At 36.3% G+C, this 17,807-nt stretch overlaps 3 protein-coding genes across 11 annotated transcripts in view; 1 reads left to right on the top strand and 2 right to left on the bottom strand.

The window, feature by feature from the left end:
• The window catches only part of si:ch211-266o15.1 (zinc finger MYM-type protein 4), a 41,331-nt gene extending 35,866 nt beyond the window's left edge, over nt 1-5,465 (bottom strand). For 3 of the 9 annotated variants that reach the window (XM_051723051.1, XM_051723054.1, XM_051723057.1), the window contains exons 1-2: nt 5,325-5,465; nt 581-648 (exon numbers count right to left, since the gene is read on the bottom strand). The gene's annotated coding sequence lies outside the window, so the exon portion shown is untranslated. Of the gene's footprint in view, nt 1-580; nt 665-5,324 lie in introns of those variants that run through there. The other 6 variants (XM_051723059.1, XM_051723055.1, XM_051723052.1 and 3 more) reach the window with 5 other exon arrangements.
• A 1,230-nt stretch (nt 5,466-6,695) lies between these two features.
• rtraf (RNA transcription, translation and transport factor) lies at nt 6,696-15,714 on the top strand. Its single transcript, XM_051723097.1, has 8 exons — nt 6,696-6,866; nt 7,758-7,882; nt 8,034-8,133; nt 13,366-13,446; nt 14,607-14,695; nt 14,798-14,866; nt 14,968-15,016; nt 15,225-15,714. Exons 1-8 carry the CDS (start codon nt 6,806-6,808, stop codon nt 15,377-15,379), a joined length of 729 nt encoding a protein of 242 aa, XP_051579057.1. The 5' UTR covers nt 6,696-6,805; the 3' UTR covers nt 15,380-15,714.
• A 143-nt stretch (nt 15,715-15,857) lies between these two features.
• The window catches only part of LOC127455296 (nidogen-2-like), a 55,975-nt gene continuing 54,025 nt past the window's right edge, over nt 15,858-17,807 (bottom strand). Inside the window, exon 21 of the mRNA XM_051723061.1 lies at nt 15,858-16,346. The gene's annotated coding sequence lies outside the window, so the exon portion shown is untranslated. The remainder of the gene's footprint in view (nt 16,347-17,807) is intronic.

Here is a 17,807-nt window from a genome sequence, read left to right as displayed (position 1 = left end):
AACAACATGCCGTCTTTCCAAAACCCCACCCTCAAAGACATGTTAGCAAACCCAATGTCAACAAACCAAAAAGCGCAAAATGACTCAAAGTTTAACCAGCAGATTACACATGTCAGAATGCTCAAACTGCCATGTTTTGGGGGAATAAAACCATTAAATTGGTATACGGGAAAGTATTTAATAATTTAAAAAAAAAAAAAATTTATAATAAAAATACACACTTCACCTTTAAAGGTATATTTGTGCCACTAGCGTCACTAAATGGAATTGCAAAAATAATGACTGTTTTTGAACAGGTTTCCTGAGCACACCCTCTGCCATTGCTCAATGTTTAAATAACGCCACAAATCCCAGCATTTATGCTCTTCAGGGAAATGAACCTATGAATGGCTTATTTAGAGCCATTTGGAGGGAATATTTTAACATAGAAAAATTACATACTTCACATTTAACCTACTTTAATTATTACTGTGATGCTGAAACTCAATCAAGCTATACAGAGTTGTCAAACAAACTGTAAAACGAGCATGGAAATAATTACATGTAAGCAAAAATCATTTTAATAGGAGGTAAAACTTACCCTCTTCAGAAGTCTTGCGCTTGAAGATTGTGTGCTTCTCTTCCTAGTGAGTCTGCATTAACAATCTTCTGGGATCCACAAGAAATCACTTAGAGTCACTCCGCAGGACTTCATAATAAGTGACATATTATATTACATAGGCTTTTTTACATTATGTAATATCGGTCATAAAAAATTGTTTCTAAAAATGTAATGTTTTTATGTGGTTATTGCTGGTCACACCACAGGACAATTTCCACAAATGCCTTGAAACTGCTAACAGAATTACAACACACTAACCCGATAATAATAATTATTATTTTAATAAGTTACTCATTTTACAACAAACCTTACATGTTATGTCAATTGCCCAAGTATTCACAATAAAGCCACAAAGTCTTGAGAAAGGGTAATCAAAAATAAGATAAAGTGTGATGAAATGGAGCTCAAAGTTTTTTTGCCCATCTTGAAAATGACAAATTTAAGTCAGAGAAGCTGAAGCCACAAGCTACATTTTAGGGATATAATGAACAAGGTGAAAGGAAACAATAGATAAAGTGGGAGGAGCGGGATAAGGAAATGACAGAAGTTGGACCCAAAACTTTTGTCACCCGCATGAGTGCCAACGTGCAACGTCATAGCACTTGACCTACCCACCAGGCCATTTCTCTGACACTGAACCAACTTTTTCTTATATTCAATGACCAAGCCCTTCACATTTAGCTTTATATTTAAGCCTACAGTTGATTATTTTGATTCAGTTCCATGCACAATGCAAAACCAGAGATATCCAAATGAGTCTATCTGCAAACCTGCACTCTCAGCCTTCTGTTCATTTGCGCTCACTGCTAAGAAACCGAAAATACACCATTTGATGTTGATGCAAGCCAATAAACTTACAAACAATTGTTGCGGTAGACCTAATGTTTGTGGTGTTTGACATAGGATTACAATAAATGAGCATTCACGTAGGCTAATATTGTTTGTTAATTTAGACTAGCAAAGTAGATGGCAAATAAAAATCAAGAAATGAAACAATATAAACAAAATAATCATTATTTTACCAGTCCAGATGAAGTGGGCTGTGAGGGTTTTTGATGGTTCTTTTGATGCTTTGCACAATTGCAAATGAGCTTCCATTATCATTTATCTGAGAATAATAACAACACGGCATGTGAAACAGGAAAGACCATGCTAATCTGAAAAACAAAAAAGCGGTTGTTGACATACTTTAAAGTCAACTTGAAACGGCCTTTGCAAACCATTTCATTTTCATAATGTGACGTGAAAACATAATCAGTGAGGACAAAAAAATAATGGGTTAATTTTGATTTCATGTTGACTTTAAATAGCCCATTTCTCAAACTACTTGGTTTTCACAACCGGTTTCTATTCTTTAAAAAAGACAATGTATATGTGCTAGTATAATTTCTCTCAACTCAACTACCCCATTCCAGTTATTAGAATGACACTTTAGGAATATTCCGGGTTCAATACAAGTTAAGCTCAATTGACATCATTTGTGGCATAATGTTGATTCCCACAAAAATTAATTTCGACTCGTCCCTCCTTTTCTTTAAAAAAAGCAAAAATCAACGTTACAGTGAGGAACTTACAATGGATGTGAATGGGGCCAATTTTTAGAGGGTTTAAAGGCAGAAATGTCAAGCTTATTATTTTATAAAAGCACTTATATCCGAGCTGTAAAGTTGTTTAAATCATTTTTAACAGTCGTTTTGGGGTTTGTTGACATTACATCATCTGTAAAGTTAATTGGGTTTAACTTTACACAGAAAAAGGTTAGTAATTTATATTATCACACTAAAATCATGTAAACATGCATATTGTTTATGCCTTGTGTCTATACTTTTGAAATAGTGAGCATTTCAACATTTATGGATTGGCTCCATTCACTTCCATTGACAGTTCATTCAGAAAGTATTCAGACCCCTTAATTTTTTCACATTTTTTTATGTTGCAGCCTTATGCTAAAATGCTTTAAATATTTTATTTTTTTTACATCAATCTATACTCAATAACCCATAATGACTACGCAAAAACCAAACCAGATTTTTGATAACTCTGCAAATTTATTAAAAAGAATAAAACTGAAATATTTCATTGACATAAGTATTCAGACCATTAGCTCAGTACTTATTTGAAGCACCTTTGGCAGCAATTACAGCCTCAAGTCTTTTTGGGTATGATGCGACAAGCTTTGCACACCTGGATTAGGGGATTTTCTACTATTCTTCTCTGCAGATCCACTCAAGCTCTTTCAGGTTGGATGGGGACCATCGGTTGACAGACATTTTCAGGTCTCGCCAGAGATGTTCGATTGGGTTCAAGTCTGGGCTCTGGCTGGGCCACTCAAAGACATTCACAGAGTTGTCCCGTAGCCACTCTTGCGTTGTCTTGGCTTAGGTTTACTGTCCTGTTGGAAGGTGAACCTTCGGCCGAGTCTGAGGTCCTGAGTGCTCTGGACCAGGTTTTCATTAAGGACATTTCTTTATTTTGCTGCATTCAGCTTTCCTTCAACCCTGACCAGTCTCCCAGTCCCTGTCACTAATAAACACCCCCACAGCATGATGCTACCACCACCACCATGCTTCACTGTTGGGATGGTATTGCGCAGGTGATGAGCAATGCCTGGTTTCCTCCAGACATGACGCTTGGAATTGAGGCAAAACAGTTCAATCTTCGTTTCATCAGACCAGAGAATCTTGTTTCTTACAGTCTGACAGTCTTTTAGGTGCTTTTTTATGTGTCTTGCACTGAGGAGAGGCTTCTGTCTGGCCACTCTGCCATAAAGCCCACACTGGTGGAGTGTTGCAGTGATGGTTGTCCAACTGCAAATTTCTCCCATCTCCGCACATGATCTCTGGAGCTCAACCAGAGTGACCATCGGGTTCTTCGTCATCTCTCTTACCAAGACCCTTCTCCCCCGATTGCTCAGTTTGGTTGGGCGGCCAGCTCTAGGAAGAGTCCTGGTTGTTCCAAACTTCTTCCATTTAAGAATTATGGAGGCCACTGTGCTCTTGGGAACCTTTAACGCAGCTGGAATTGTTTTTTTGTTGCCTTCGCCAGATCTGTGCCTCGACACAATCCTGTCTCTGAGCTCTGCAGTCAGTTCCTTTGACCTCATGGCTTGGTTTTTGCTCTGATATGCATTTACAGCTGTGAGACCTTATATAGACAGATTTGTGCCTTTCCAAATCATGTAAAATCAATTGAATTTGCCACAGGTGGACTCCAATCAAAGTGCAGAAACATCTCAAAGATGATCCAGAGAAATGGGATGCACCTGAGCTAAATTTCATGTGTCATAGCAAAGGGTCTGAATACTTATGTCTATGCAATATTTCAGTTTTTTCAAAAATCTGGTTTTTGTTTTGTCATTATGGGGTATGGAGTGTAGATTGATGTGAAAAAAATAATTTAAAGCATTTTAGCATCAGGCTGCAATATAACAAAATGTGAAATGCACTGTACGTGCCTCACTGTAACCTCGATTTGTTCTTTTTTTTTTTTTTTTTTTTTTAAAAAGAAAAAGGACTGATGAGTCTAAATTAATTTTTGTGGTAATTACCACAAATGCTGTCGAACGAGGGTAACTTGTATTGAACCCGGAATATTCCTTTAATTCTTTACATGGGAATTGGTTTCATTTTAAGACAAAACCCTACTACGGACTAAACTGATGAGTACATGATTTTTTTTAAATGACATTAAGTGTTATAATTGATATCAATGATTGAAGGTGCTGTCAGCGATTTGTCAGTGCCTCCTCCCTTCAACGGCACGCCCTCTTTCCAAAAACCCCGCCCTCAAAGACATGCCAGCAAACCAGAAGTCAACAAACACCAAAATCACAAAATGATTGACAGGCAAAGAGCGTTTCTGATTGGCTAAAAATGGCGGGCCGCTCCCCTGACGCTCTTTTTTCACAGGACCAGATGATATCTCAAGAGACCCATTTCATTGACATCTGTCAGGAAATAGACATTTTATACCGCCTAATCTCGACAAGAAATGCAAACGTCCACAAACTAATAGTCCATATATATGTACTTCGTATTTGTCCTTGTCAATCACAGACTAAGTTCTAAGCAGTTTAGAGATTGAATTGCGACTAAAAATCATACATAAAGTGGCTATTTCCAAACACCTTTGGGGACAAAAAATAAATAAATTAAAAAGTCCTTCTGCTACTGAAATAATGCAAGGCGTTAATGTGTTTCCGGTTCCTTGGCTGAGAGTGCAGGTCTGTTGCCAAACCACATAAACATCTAATAATAAACTACAACATGAATCACCTATATGTATATTTATTTACATATAATTAACTGGTATTATTCAGCAATGCCACAGACGTTGATTATCACATATAGATGTTGCTATTATAGTATACAACAATAAGAGAAAGTCAAAAGAGAAGGGATGCGTGTAAACTCCCTTTCTGCATCTGCATTTAGAGAAACCTCCTGCAGACTCCCTGCATGCACTGTTGAATTCCGCCATGTTAAAAATGCGATCGAATATCTTTTACTACAGCGATCTTACGCGATCATGCGCGCCAAGTCGGTACACGCGCTTACTATTTATTTTTACCATAAATATTGACCATTAAAATTACGATCTTCAGCATCGTACTCATAGATCTGCATTGTGCGCTCACAAGCGCGCTAGCAGGCTAGATATGAGATGAGACAGAGAAATGCTATTCTAAATGGAAACGGAGCTGTGTGTTTAAAGATATACTTACGTAGAGATGAAGATGAGCTGTCAAACGGGGGCCTGCATACGTTCCCTCAATATGTTTTAATGTCTTACAGTCCCTTAACTCTTGTGTTGTACGTACAAAGCCTTTCACTAAAGGAACAAGGCGAATCGAGCTCCCGGTTTTCAGAACAAGCTCAATAAGTTATGCTGCACTCCTGTGTATGGGAGGAAAAATTGCAGCACCAGATAAACTATCCAAAATAAAATTAAATGAAAAGACGAATTTATGTGTGTTCATATGTAATACTGAATAAAAATGTAGTGCTTAAATAAAAGTGAAAATGAAAGTACTATTAGAAATATGACCATTTGTAAAATTTCTAGTAAATGTAACCCTAACCCTTCCATTCTTGAGCATTTCTCAATCTCTCTCTTATAAATAGTATAACACAAAACAAAAAGCCAAAATTTCAAAAAACAAACAAATAAATAAAAAAATAGATAAATAATATTTCTTTATATATATTATTTTGTTTATTACAAAAGGAATGAGTACTATATTCATACAAATTAACAAACAAACAATTTATCATGTTAATTTTCAGTGCAAAAATGAATGATCAACAATGATTTATTAGTATTCCAAATGCGTGTACACGTACATATTATACATGCTGTTTCTTACTCAGGGTGGTGCTGTTGTTTCAGTGATTGACTTGATGTACATTTGACATTGCTATTTGATGAAGAAGCAACATGGAAGTAAACTATAGCAAGTACAACACATGAACTGTATGATATGACTAATGTCATTTGGGTATACTACTGAAATTATGTAAGTTGTGCATCAATTTAGACTCAATAAGTGCTAAAAAATCGCTGTCCTTTTCTGCATATCACTGCCCCCTTCGGCATATGTGGCCCGTTCTGCATAACGCAGCAGCCCATTTCAGCTTATCGTGGCCCATTTGGCCCCGTTTCGCAGCCGGCCCATCAGGAAAAGTCCCGGTTTTCTCGATGGCCAGTCCGCCCCTGATATATATGTTGATATTTTATTTTTCATATATCAAAGAGAAAATGCAACAAATCAGGACAAACTATTTTCTAATTGTCTTGAAAATATTTTGAAAATTTGACACTATCTGGGCATTTTGTAGATCCATTTGTGATAGATATAGATGTCGATATTTGTCTGTAAAGACCCGAGTGTTTGTTGAAATTCCCAGGCATTTAAGGTTTAAAATAAAATATTAATAATTAATACAGATACAGAATAGAAAACACGTTTATTGCACGGTCGAGATTTTTAAAATGAATAAATAAATAAATAAATAAATAAATAAATAATCTAATAATTGCGGCAATCATTGACTTTTATTTTGAAAAAGGGTTTCTTGTTATGCGACTTCCGGTTGCTCTGTTAAGTTGCAGGCTGTGAAGCAGGTTGTAGCTTCTCATTGAAAATTATAGATCTCCTTCTTTAATAAGTTTAAACATCGTTCAGTAGTTAAGCCACGAAAAGCGATGTTTCGCAGAAAGCTCACAGCTTTAGAATATCACAACCCTACGGGATTTGACTGTAAAGGTAGGAATCTATTTAAAACCGTAAGGTTTTGAATGACGTGTTGCAACCTCATGCTCAAAATACTGATAATGTACGTTCATGATTCTCTAACAGAGTTTGTAAAAACGTTTAAAGGAATATTCCGGGTTCAATACAAGTTAAGCTCAATTGACAGCATGTGTGGCATAATATTGATAACCACAAAAATTAATTTTGACTTGGCCCTCCATTTATTTAAAAAAAACAAAAAAACAATTGAGGTTCCAGTGAGGCACTTACAATGGAAGTGAATGTGGCCAATTTTTGGAAGGTTTAAAGACAGAAATGTGAAGCTTATAATTTTATAAAAGCACTTGCATTAATTCTTCTGTTAAATCTCATGTATTATTTAAACTGTAAAGTTGTTTCAATCGTTTTTATAGACGTTCTAGGGTTTGTTGACATTACATCGTCATGAAAACGAAGTTGTAAAATTGGATGTAACTTTACACAGAAAAGGTTAGTAAGTGATTTTATCACACTAAAATCATGTTAACATGCATATTGTTTATGTCTTGTGGCTATACTTTTTTAAAATATCGACTGGACCCATTCACTTCCATTGTAAGTACGTGCCTCACTGTAACTCAGATTTTTGCTCTTTTTATGCCACAAATGCTGTCGATTAAGCTTAATTTAAGATTAAGGGTTTTAAATAACTGCCTGAAGGAGTCGCCCAGTCTCATTCAGAGCTTGCTGTCCATTCAAAAAAATGTGACCTGAGATAAAATAGACAGTCAGAAAGATGCCACACTTTTAGGACAACTCTTCACAAAAACAGCTTGTATCATGATGATTCTAATGAGATTTCCACATGGAAGTGCCAGACACACTTGCATTATTGATAATGGTTGTGCTCTTTATCTCTCTCAGATGAAACTGAATTCAGAAATTTCATAGTTTGGCTGGAAGACCAAAAAATCAGACACTACAAAATCGAGGAACGAGGAAACTTGAGGAACATCCCCAGCTCAGATTGGCCTAAACATTTTGAAAAGGTGAGTCGGACTCATTATGTTGAAGGATTCACAGATTTATCTTTACATGTATTCAGTGTATATGTAAAGCAATTATTATTATTATTTTTTTATATATATGATGTTCTCAAATGTTTTTATGTGTATTGTATAAATGCATATCTGCTTGCAGTACTTACAAGATGTGAGCTGCCCATTCAGTGCACAAGAAAGACAGGAGAGCGTTGACTGGTTGCTGGGTCTTGCTGTTCGTTATGAGTATGGAGACAATGGTATGATGCATTTATTGGAGATTATAACTAATGTTCGACCAGTGCACAGCAAAACATATGTGCCTAATACAATTTATTTACTGCAAATGAGTTGTATACAAAATTGCTGAAATTATATGAACACTTACACCGATCAGTCACAAAATTAAAACCACCTGTCTAATATTGTGTAGGTCCCCCTCGTGCCACCAAAACAGTGCCAACCTGCATCTCAGAATAACATCCTGAGATTATATTCTTCTCACCACAGTTGCACAGAGCAGTTATTTGAGTTACCGTAGACTTTGTCAGTTCAAACCAGTCTGGCCATTCTCTGTTGACCTCTCTCATCAACAAGGTGTTTCTGTCCGCAGAACTGACGCTCACTGGATGCTTTTTGTTTTTGGCACCATTCAGAGTAAATTCTAGAGACTGTTGAGTGTGAAAATCCCAGGAGATCAGCTGTTACAGAAATACTCGAACCAGCCTATCTGGCGCCAACAATCATGCCACAGTCGAAATCATTGAGATCACATTTTTTCCTCATTGTGATGGTTGATGTGAACATTAACTGAAGCTCCTGACTAGGGCTGCAACTAACGATTATATTGATAATTGATTAATCTTTGATTATTTCTACGATTAATCGATTAATCGGATAAAATCTGAAAATGTATTTCCTGTATTTTATTAAAGTATGATTTTTCAAAAAACTTATATGATAAAGGGCATAAGGATTTGGTTTGATTTACTTTACTGAATTCACAATTCTATACTCTCACAAAACTTTGAACAAAGCCTGAATCATGAAAAGTCACATTTGGATTTTTAATTATTATTATTATCAGAAACAGTTCCTTGTAAAACGTAACAAAAAGTGCTCATCATTAAAGAGTAAAATGATCCATAGGGCATGGAGTGGGACAAAAAGTCAGCCCAGCAGAGGGCAATGGTGACATCAGAATAGAAATAATAATAATTCTGCCCAGCTGACAAATACATCATTATTTTAGATACATATGCTTGCACACACTGATTACATACATTTAAGTATTTTAATATTATAATTAAAATAGTATTTTCACTGATTACATGTTTCTAAACTGTTCTTTTAAAAAAAAATGTGTATGGCTTATCCGGTAAAATAATGTTTGCCATAGTGTATATTTACTAGTGAAATCAGACATTGCATGTGGTATTATCAGGAGGACTTTCAAATATCAGCACACTTAGTGTTATTATACATTATATTCAGCATTATATACAGTTTAATATAGGACAATCATCTGTAAACCCTGTGCAAATTCACTGTCACGCTGAAAAAAACTCACTCATCCCAGTGCTCACTGTATTACATGCGCTTACATGAGCAGGAGAAAACACTTTAAAAACCGGCACACCTTGACTGCTGAGACTTCAGTCTGATATAAATGAAAGCTGCACAAGTGATTACATTTAAACTGAAATCGTGGTAAGATGTTGCACGAGTTTAATGATTGCACTTCATTTCTCCATTGCGATCGGTTTGATTGACGCGGATGCGCGCGCTCGCTTGCTCATTAAAGTTTAACGGAGACTCGCTTGTGGTAGGAACAAACAGTTTTGTGAAATACGCAGCTGATTTTGAACTCATAACATCTTTACATTATAAAACATAGAAACAACTCTCGCGCATCAAACAGCACAAGCACTCTGTAAATGCACCTGATGCAGCAACCGCTTCACATTAATCTGTATGATTATTATGATCTTCTTTAAGGTGTTTATAAAATGCTCTCCTGCGCTGGACAACTTGGGTCCTATTCTTTCCACTTCAACTTGTCTCCGCTGTTTTTCAAACGAGTTATCATGCAACACATTTTTCACTTGGCTGTGAAGTGACGTCACTGTCGGGGCTTCTCCATGCATACTGCAAATATCCAACTAATCGATAATGAAGTTCGTTGTCGATGATTTCCATTATCGATAATTATCGATTTGATCGATTAGTTGTTGCAGCCCTGCTCCTGACCCGTATCTGAATGATTTTATGCACTGCTGCCACACGATTGGCTGATTAGATAATCGCGTGGATGATCGTTGGTGCCAGATGGGCTGGTTTGAGTATTTCTGTAACTGCTGATCTCCTGGGATTTTCACACTCAACAGTCTGTAGAATTTACTCATAATGTGCCAGAAACAAAAAGCATCCTGTGAGCAGCAGTTTTGTGGACGGAAATGCCTTGTTGATGAGAGAGGTCAACAGAGAATGGCCAGACTGGTTCGAACTGACAAAGTCTACGGTAACTCAGATAACTGCTCTGTACAATTGTGGTGAGAAGAATATAATCTCAGAATGCTATTCTGAGATGCAGGCTGGCACTGTTTTGGTGGCACGAGGGGGACCTACACAATATTTGGCAGGTGTTTTTAATGTTGTGGCTGATCGGTGTATGTCTCATAATATTAACTCAAAATTCACAAAAAAGTTTTTATCCATTGGCAAGGCTGGCAGTAGATTTTGAAACTGACACAAAGGAAGGAATATTCCGGGTTCAATACAAGTTAAGCTCAATCAAGTGCATTTGTAGTATCACTTTTAGTACCACAAAAAATAATTTAAACTCCTATAAAATAAATAGTTCCATTTCTTAAAAAAACAAAAAAGCAAAATCTGGGTTACAGTGAGGCACTTATAATGGAAGTGAATGGGGGCCAATCCATAAATGTTAAAATACTACAAGACATAAACAATATACAGTTGAAGTCAGAAGTTTACATACACCTTAGCCAAATATATTTAAACTCAGATTTTCACAAGTCCTGACATTTAATCATAGAAAATATTCCCTGTCTTAGGTCAGTTAGGATCACTACTTTATTTTAAGAATGTGAAATGTCTATGAATAATAGTAGAGAGAATGATTTATTTCAGCTTTTACTATCTTTCATCACATTCTCAGTGGGTCAGAAGTTTACATACAATTTGTTAGTATTTGGTAGCATTGCCTTTAAATTGATTAACTTGGGTCAAACATTTTGGGTAGCCTTCCACAAGCTTCTCACAATAAGTTGCTGGAATTTTGGCCCATTCCTCCAGACAGAACTGGTGTAACTGAGTCTGGTTTGTAGGCCTCCTTGCTCACACATGCTTTTTCAGTTATGCCCACAAATTGTCTATTGGATTGAGGTCAGGGCTTTGTGATGGCCACTCCAATACCTTGACTTTGTTGTCCTTAAGGTGTTTTGCCACAACTTTGGAGGTGTACTTGGGGTCATTGTCTATTTGGAAGACCCATTTGTGACCAGGCTTTAACTTCCTGGCTGATGTCTTGAGATGTTGCTTCAATATGTCCACATAACTTTCCTTCCTCACGATGCCATCTATTTTGTGTCTATTTAAGTGCACCAGTCCCCCCTGCAGCAAAGCACCCCCACAACATGATGCTGCCACCCCTATACTTCACGGTTGGGATGGTGTTCTTCGGCTTGCAAGTCTCACCCTTTTTCCTCCAAACATTATGATGGTCATTATGGCCAAACAGTTCAGTTTTGTTTCATCAGACCAGAGGATATTTCTCCAGAAAGTAAGATCTTTATCTCCATGTGCACCTGCAAACTGTAGTCTGGCTTTTTTATGGCGGTTTTGGAGCATTGGATTCTTCCTTGCTGAGCAGCCTTTCAGGTTATGTCGATATAGGACTCGTTTTACTGTGGATATAGATACTTGTCTACCTGTTTTCTCCAGCATCTTCACAAAGTCCTTTGCTGTTGTTCTGGGATTGATCTACACTTTTCGCACCAAACTATGTTAATCTCTAGGAGACAGAATGCGTCTCCTTCCTTAGCGGTATGATGGCTGCGTGGTCCCATGGTGTCTATACTTGCACACTATTGTTTGTACAGATGAACGTGGTACCTTCAGGCATTTGGAAATTGCTCCCAATGATTAACCAGACTTGTGGTGATCCACAATTTTTTTCTGAGGTCTTGGCTGATTTCTTTTGATTTTCCCATGATATCAAGCAAAGAGGCACTGAGTTTGAAGGTAGGCCTTAAAATACATCCACAGGTACACCTCCAATTCAGTACACCTCCTATCAGAAGCTAATTGGCTATTTGTCTAAAGGTTGACATCATTTTCTGGAATTTTCCAAACTGCTTAAAGGCACAGTTAATTTAGTGTATGTAAACTTCTGACCCATTGGAATTGTGATATAGTCAATTAAAAGTAAAAAACTCTGTCTGTAAACAACTGTTGGAAAAATTGCTTGTGTCAGGCACAAAGTAGATGTCCTAAAGTTAAACAACTTGCCAAAACTATAGTTTGCTAATATTAAATCTGTGGAGTGGTTAAAAAATTAGTTTTAATGACTTCAAACTAAGTGTAAGTATATGACTTCAACTGTACGTGTTAACATGATTTTAGTGGGATAAAATCACTTACTAACCTTTTCTGTATAAAGTTATATGCAGTTTTACAACTTAGTTCTGGCTGATATTACTAATTATAGCATACCTATAGAGCTGTTCATCCATGACGTAAATTTTTAAGCGAACACGGAAGGCTTATTTGCCATGGGTTCCCTCTGGATTTTCCTATGGGTTTTTATAATTGGGTTTTTCGACTTATGAGTAAAATAAGGTCTGGGGTAAACATTACTTGATGATACGTGGACGTTTTGTTCTACAACATAAATTGCATACTTTCATACATTAAACAATTATTTTTAAGCTGTATTACATTTCATACTTAAAAAAAAAAAAAAAAAAAATAATATATATATATATATATATATATATATATATATATATATATATATATACACACACACACACACACACACACACACACACTTTGAGGTATGAAAATGTGTAATTTATGTTGTAGAACAAAATGTCCACATATCTTCAAGTAATGTTTACCCAATTAGAGTTCCAGGTTTTTTGGACTACAACCTGAACAGCTCTATTGTCCTAACAATTATTTTTAATCCCAGCCCACTAGATGGCAGTATGTACAAAGTTTGCAGTAGAATGTGAAGTTTGCAGCTCTCCCACATGCTGATGCAATGGCATTTCATTGCACAAACTTTATTCAATTTATCCCTATAAATGCTTAAAGCAAAATGTTCCTCTTACAATGTTAGGCTTGTTCTAAGTAAATAACAGCTGTCTGAGATCTCTCTTACCATATAGGTTTAGCAGCTTTGGCCCCTTTGTTTTTTTTTACTTGTATTGCAATGACTACCTGTGTCATTTTGCCTTCTACAGTGGAGAAATATCGAAACTGCAAACCTGTGACGGAGACCAGTGATGCTCAGAAGCCTGCAGACCCATTACTTAATCTGGACAGTGAGTGTTTCACAAGATTTTTCTCTCTCTCCTTGCCCTTATTTCGGTCTTGGAGGTGACTGATTAAAGAAACCAACTCAAGCACTAACGTGGCTTTCCAAGCATGTCTGAACTAACTGACTGCACGCTCCCACCTCTCTCTGTAACCTGCAATGCGTGGTCTTAACTGAGCCATGGATCCACAGCTGGAGGAGCGCTCGAGATGTGTACTTATCATGACAACATAATGCCGGAAACCCTAAAACAACCGTAAATCTTTATAGCTCAAATAATGGACTAGTTTTAATAGAAGAATTAATGCAATTGTGGTTATAAAATTATAAGCTTCACATTTCTGCCTTTAAAGGGATAGTTCACCCAAAAATGAAAATTCTCTCGTTTACTCACCCTTATGACCTCCCAGATGTGTATGACTTTCTTCTGCTGAACACAAACTAAGATTTTTAGAAGAATATTTCAGCTCTGTTGGTCCTCACAATGTAAGTGAATGGTGGCCAGAACTTTGAAGCTTCAAAAAGCACATAAAGGCAGCATAAAAGCAATCAATACGACTCTAGTGGTTAAAACCATCTTTAAAACTGGTATGATAGGTGTTGGTGAGAAACAGATCAATATTTCGAAACTGTTTAACTATTTAAGTCAGTTTTTACCATAAATTCTCTTCCCTGCCCAGTAGGTGGCGATATGCACAAATAATGTGAATCGCCAAAAGCAAAAGAAGAATATGAAAGTAAAAATTGAGATTTAGAGTAAAAAAAAAAGGGACTTAAATATTCATCTGTTTCTCACCCACACCCATCATATTACTTCTGAAGACATGGATTTAACCACTGGAGTCTTATGGATAACTTTTATGCTGACTTTATATGCTTTGTGGAGCTTCAAAGTTCTGATCACCATTCACTTACATTGTAAGGACCAACAGAGCTTAAATATTCTTGTAAAAATCTTAATTTGTGTTCAGCAGAAGAAAGACGTTTTACACATCTTGGATAGCATGAGGGTGAGTAAATGATGAGAGAATTTTCATTTTTGGGTGAACTATCCCTTTAAGCTCTACCATAATCATTTTTGCCTTACAATGTGTATAATGGCTTTACACCTATGGTAGTGTGAGACTTTATTTATTATTGATAAGTAACTGCGAGTACTCTCTTTAGGTAACAATCCCGATTTTAAAGCTGGTGTCTCGGCCCTCGCAAATCTTCTCAAAATTCAGCGACATGACGACTATTTGGTGATGCTTAAAGTAAGTATTGTAAAATAGGATGAAAAATCCTCCTGTATCCAGAGTAAAAACATTTAATTCAGTTGTTTTAATGCAAAGTTATTGTGTTATGTCACCACATAGGCCATTAGAATCCTGATACAGGAACGTCTGACCCCTGAAGCCATTGCAAAGGCCAGTCAAGCAAAGGAGGTAAGCAGACTAGAAATGTTTGTATTAAAATTAAATCACTCCATTAACTTGATTTATACACATGTATATATTAAAACATTTGCTTGTCTTGACTTTTGTAGGGTTTACCAGTCGCTCTGGACAAGCATATTTTAGGATTTGATACTGGAGGTAAGTTTGCACTTACATAACTGTACAGATGATTTTAAATACTGCTTTTTGTGTTTTATTTCTGTTTAACACATCATTAAAATAAAAGGGATAGTTGACCTAAAATGGAAGTATAGTCATCATTTACTCACCCTTATGTTGTTCCAAACCCATATTACTTTCTTAGTGGAATTGTAAGTGCAAAGAGTTTATTGCTTGACTGTTGCAGATGCGACTTTGAACGAAGCGGCCAGGGTTCTTCGCCTGCTTCACATCGAGGAGCTCAGAGAGTTACAAACTAAGATCAATGAGGCCATTGTAGCTGTTCAGGCTATCATTGCCGACCCCAAAACTGACTACCGTTTAGGAAAGGTGGGCAGATAAAAACTCCTTGCTGCAGAGACGTTGTCCACACAACGGAGACATTCGTTGCAAAATATGTATGTTTTCATTAACCACACCACAGATATTTTGTTTGAATTCAAGGCATTTTTGTGGGAATGGAAAAAAGAAAGGATTGTTTTTTTTCTTGATTATATATTTGCTTTACCCTTTAATCGAAAAAATGGAAAGATTGGAATTTGAAATATTGGAAAAATAAATATAGTTGTTTGTACACTGAATGTAGAGGCACTTATGAAATGTTAGACTGGTTGCTATAAAAGATTGGACTCTTTGTTTTTGTTGCATAATAAACCTTAATGCAACCTAGAAACAAAGCTAACTTTGTCTTTCTCTTGGAGCAAGAACTTCTACCTTTTCTCCAACTGGTGCATATTTAAGAAAATATCCATTGCAGAGCCAAAAATATGAAAACTAGGTAATAAACCTTCAGAAACATGATGTAGGCAGACGTTTATGTTGTCAATCACGTTTTATTGTTATAAATATCACATCTTACAAAAAAAAACGGTTAAAAATGAAGGTTGATAAGACCACTTTGAAAACATTCAGTGCAATTTCACGAGAAAAATAGCGCACAAAGTTTTCAAATACTGCATTTTAGTGTATTTATAAACATACAAATTACAACTTATCTCTGGGGTCCTTTACTTTTTTGTTTGTTTTTTATGTATTTGGTTTTTTTTTTTTTAAGAAAAGAGTCACATACAAAAGTACAGTAGAAAGAAATGAGGTATAAAACAAATTTACAAAACTATTCTGAGAAAATATTCACGTTTTTATGTTTGTAAATTTGCACTTTGGCATCGATGGTGACGATTGTTCAGACTTGCAGATTCTGTGATTGGCTCGCTCCACGTTCGATGGCTGCCACGATTTCCACAGCGCAAGCTCTACAAGTCTCGCCCGAAATAGCACCACAAAATGTTGGCTCTCTCGTAGCATCTCCCTAGAACACAAAACAAGCATGCTAGGTCAGACATTCATCGGAAATCCTCTATAGAAAGCTATATTTGGGCTAACATGGTAACTTTTCATTTTCTACTAGGGAAAATTGCCTGCTTTTGCTAGTGCGGATATACAAACAGTTACTCTGATTTTGTTTGACTGTTTTCTGGTCTGTAAAGATCTGAAATGCTTTGAAGTAACGGTGCGACACTAATGTGTCAACACTACAGTGATTTGGAGGTCTGTGCTTTCTACTTTTCTCTGAAGTGCATGTAGATGACAGCTCATGACTGAAATATTTTGTCCTGTTATTTTATCAAAGACGGGTTACTATTGCGTACAAGGTAAACCTGCTGAATAATTGGACACTTTATAATCAGGACAATTTTCCTGATTGAAGTGTACAATGACACTTCAAATCAGAAAAGCCCAGTTTTTCTTGCAATGTTTTTTACATTATAACATTTCGTAAAGAATTATAGCAAGACTACATTTATAACAAAAGCAGTGTGTTTCATTCAAAGCTTAACCCCTTACAACCTGGAGGCATTTTTAAGGACTTAATGCTTAAATGGCATACCCAAAAGATTAAAAAAAATAGCAAAGAGGGTCAATTGCACGGTATCAGTTTGTAGAAATCCTCTCAGAATTGAAAGAAAATTAATTTTGGTCACGCTCCGAGACTCTCATGATACAACACTGCTGACAAAACACACGAAACATGAGCCCTAAAAATTAATTTTGCCATTATACTTTTTAGACAGTAAGTATGGACGGTTATTAAATTTACTTTAGTGTTGTTTTCCAACATGTCAACTATACCAGAAAAAATTTGCATTAGGAACCATGGTTCCCAAAGTGGACTTGTATTAAACAAAGTGTGCAAAGACCTATCCAAACAAAATAACTGAAAATTATGAATGCAACAAAAAAAAAAAAAAGAAAAATATTTAAACCTAAATCAACTATGTGCCAAAAATAAAATTCTGCTCTCATGGGCCACTTATTTCATTACTCCAAAAAATTGCGTTGTGCGCAGTCTATGTATGTGTGCTCTGGGTCTGTTTACCCCACGTGGTTTGTCCAAATATGGAATCTAACAATCTATAGACAGCCAATGAGGACATTCTGACACATCTATGATGTAAAGGATTGTGTTTCAGTGAGTCGATCTCAGAGAAACCATTGCCATAGAGACACCATTGGCGATAGCCACCCTAGCTTGTTATGACACTCTTTGGCTATGTTCACACTGGCAGAAAAAAACAGTTTTTTTTTTTTTTGGACACAGTCACTCAAATCTGTTTAGGTTTTTGTAGTCTGAACAGGACAAAAACAGATTAAATCTGATTTTTACAAGCCTCATCCAAACCATCCGATTTTTCTTAATGTGTCTCAGTCTGAACGGATTTAATATGGGTTTTTTTTTCCTCATTTGCTCTGTGCGACAGTTGTTATATGT

The sequence above is a fragment of the Myxocyprinus asiaticus genome, chromosome 17 (assembly GCF_019703515.2).
Source record: "Myxocyprinus asiaticus isolate MX2 ecotype Aquarium Trade chromosome 17, UBuf_Myxa_2, whole genome shotgun sequence".
In the NCBI taxonomy this organism is placed as follows: Eukaryota; Metazoa; Chordata; class Actinopteri; order Cypriniformes; family Catostomidae; genus Myxocyprinus; species Myxocyprinus asiaticus.
The sequence above is the reverse complement of the archived record's forward strand: the minus strand, read 5'-3'. Positions and strand labels throughout refer to the sequence as shown.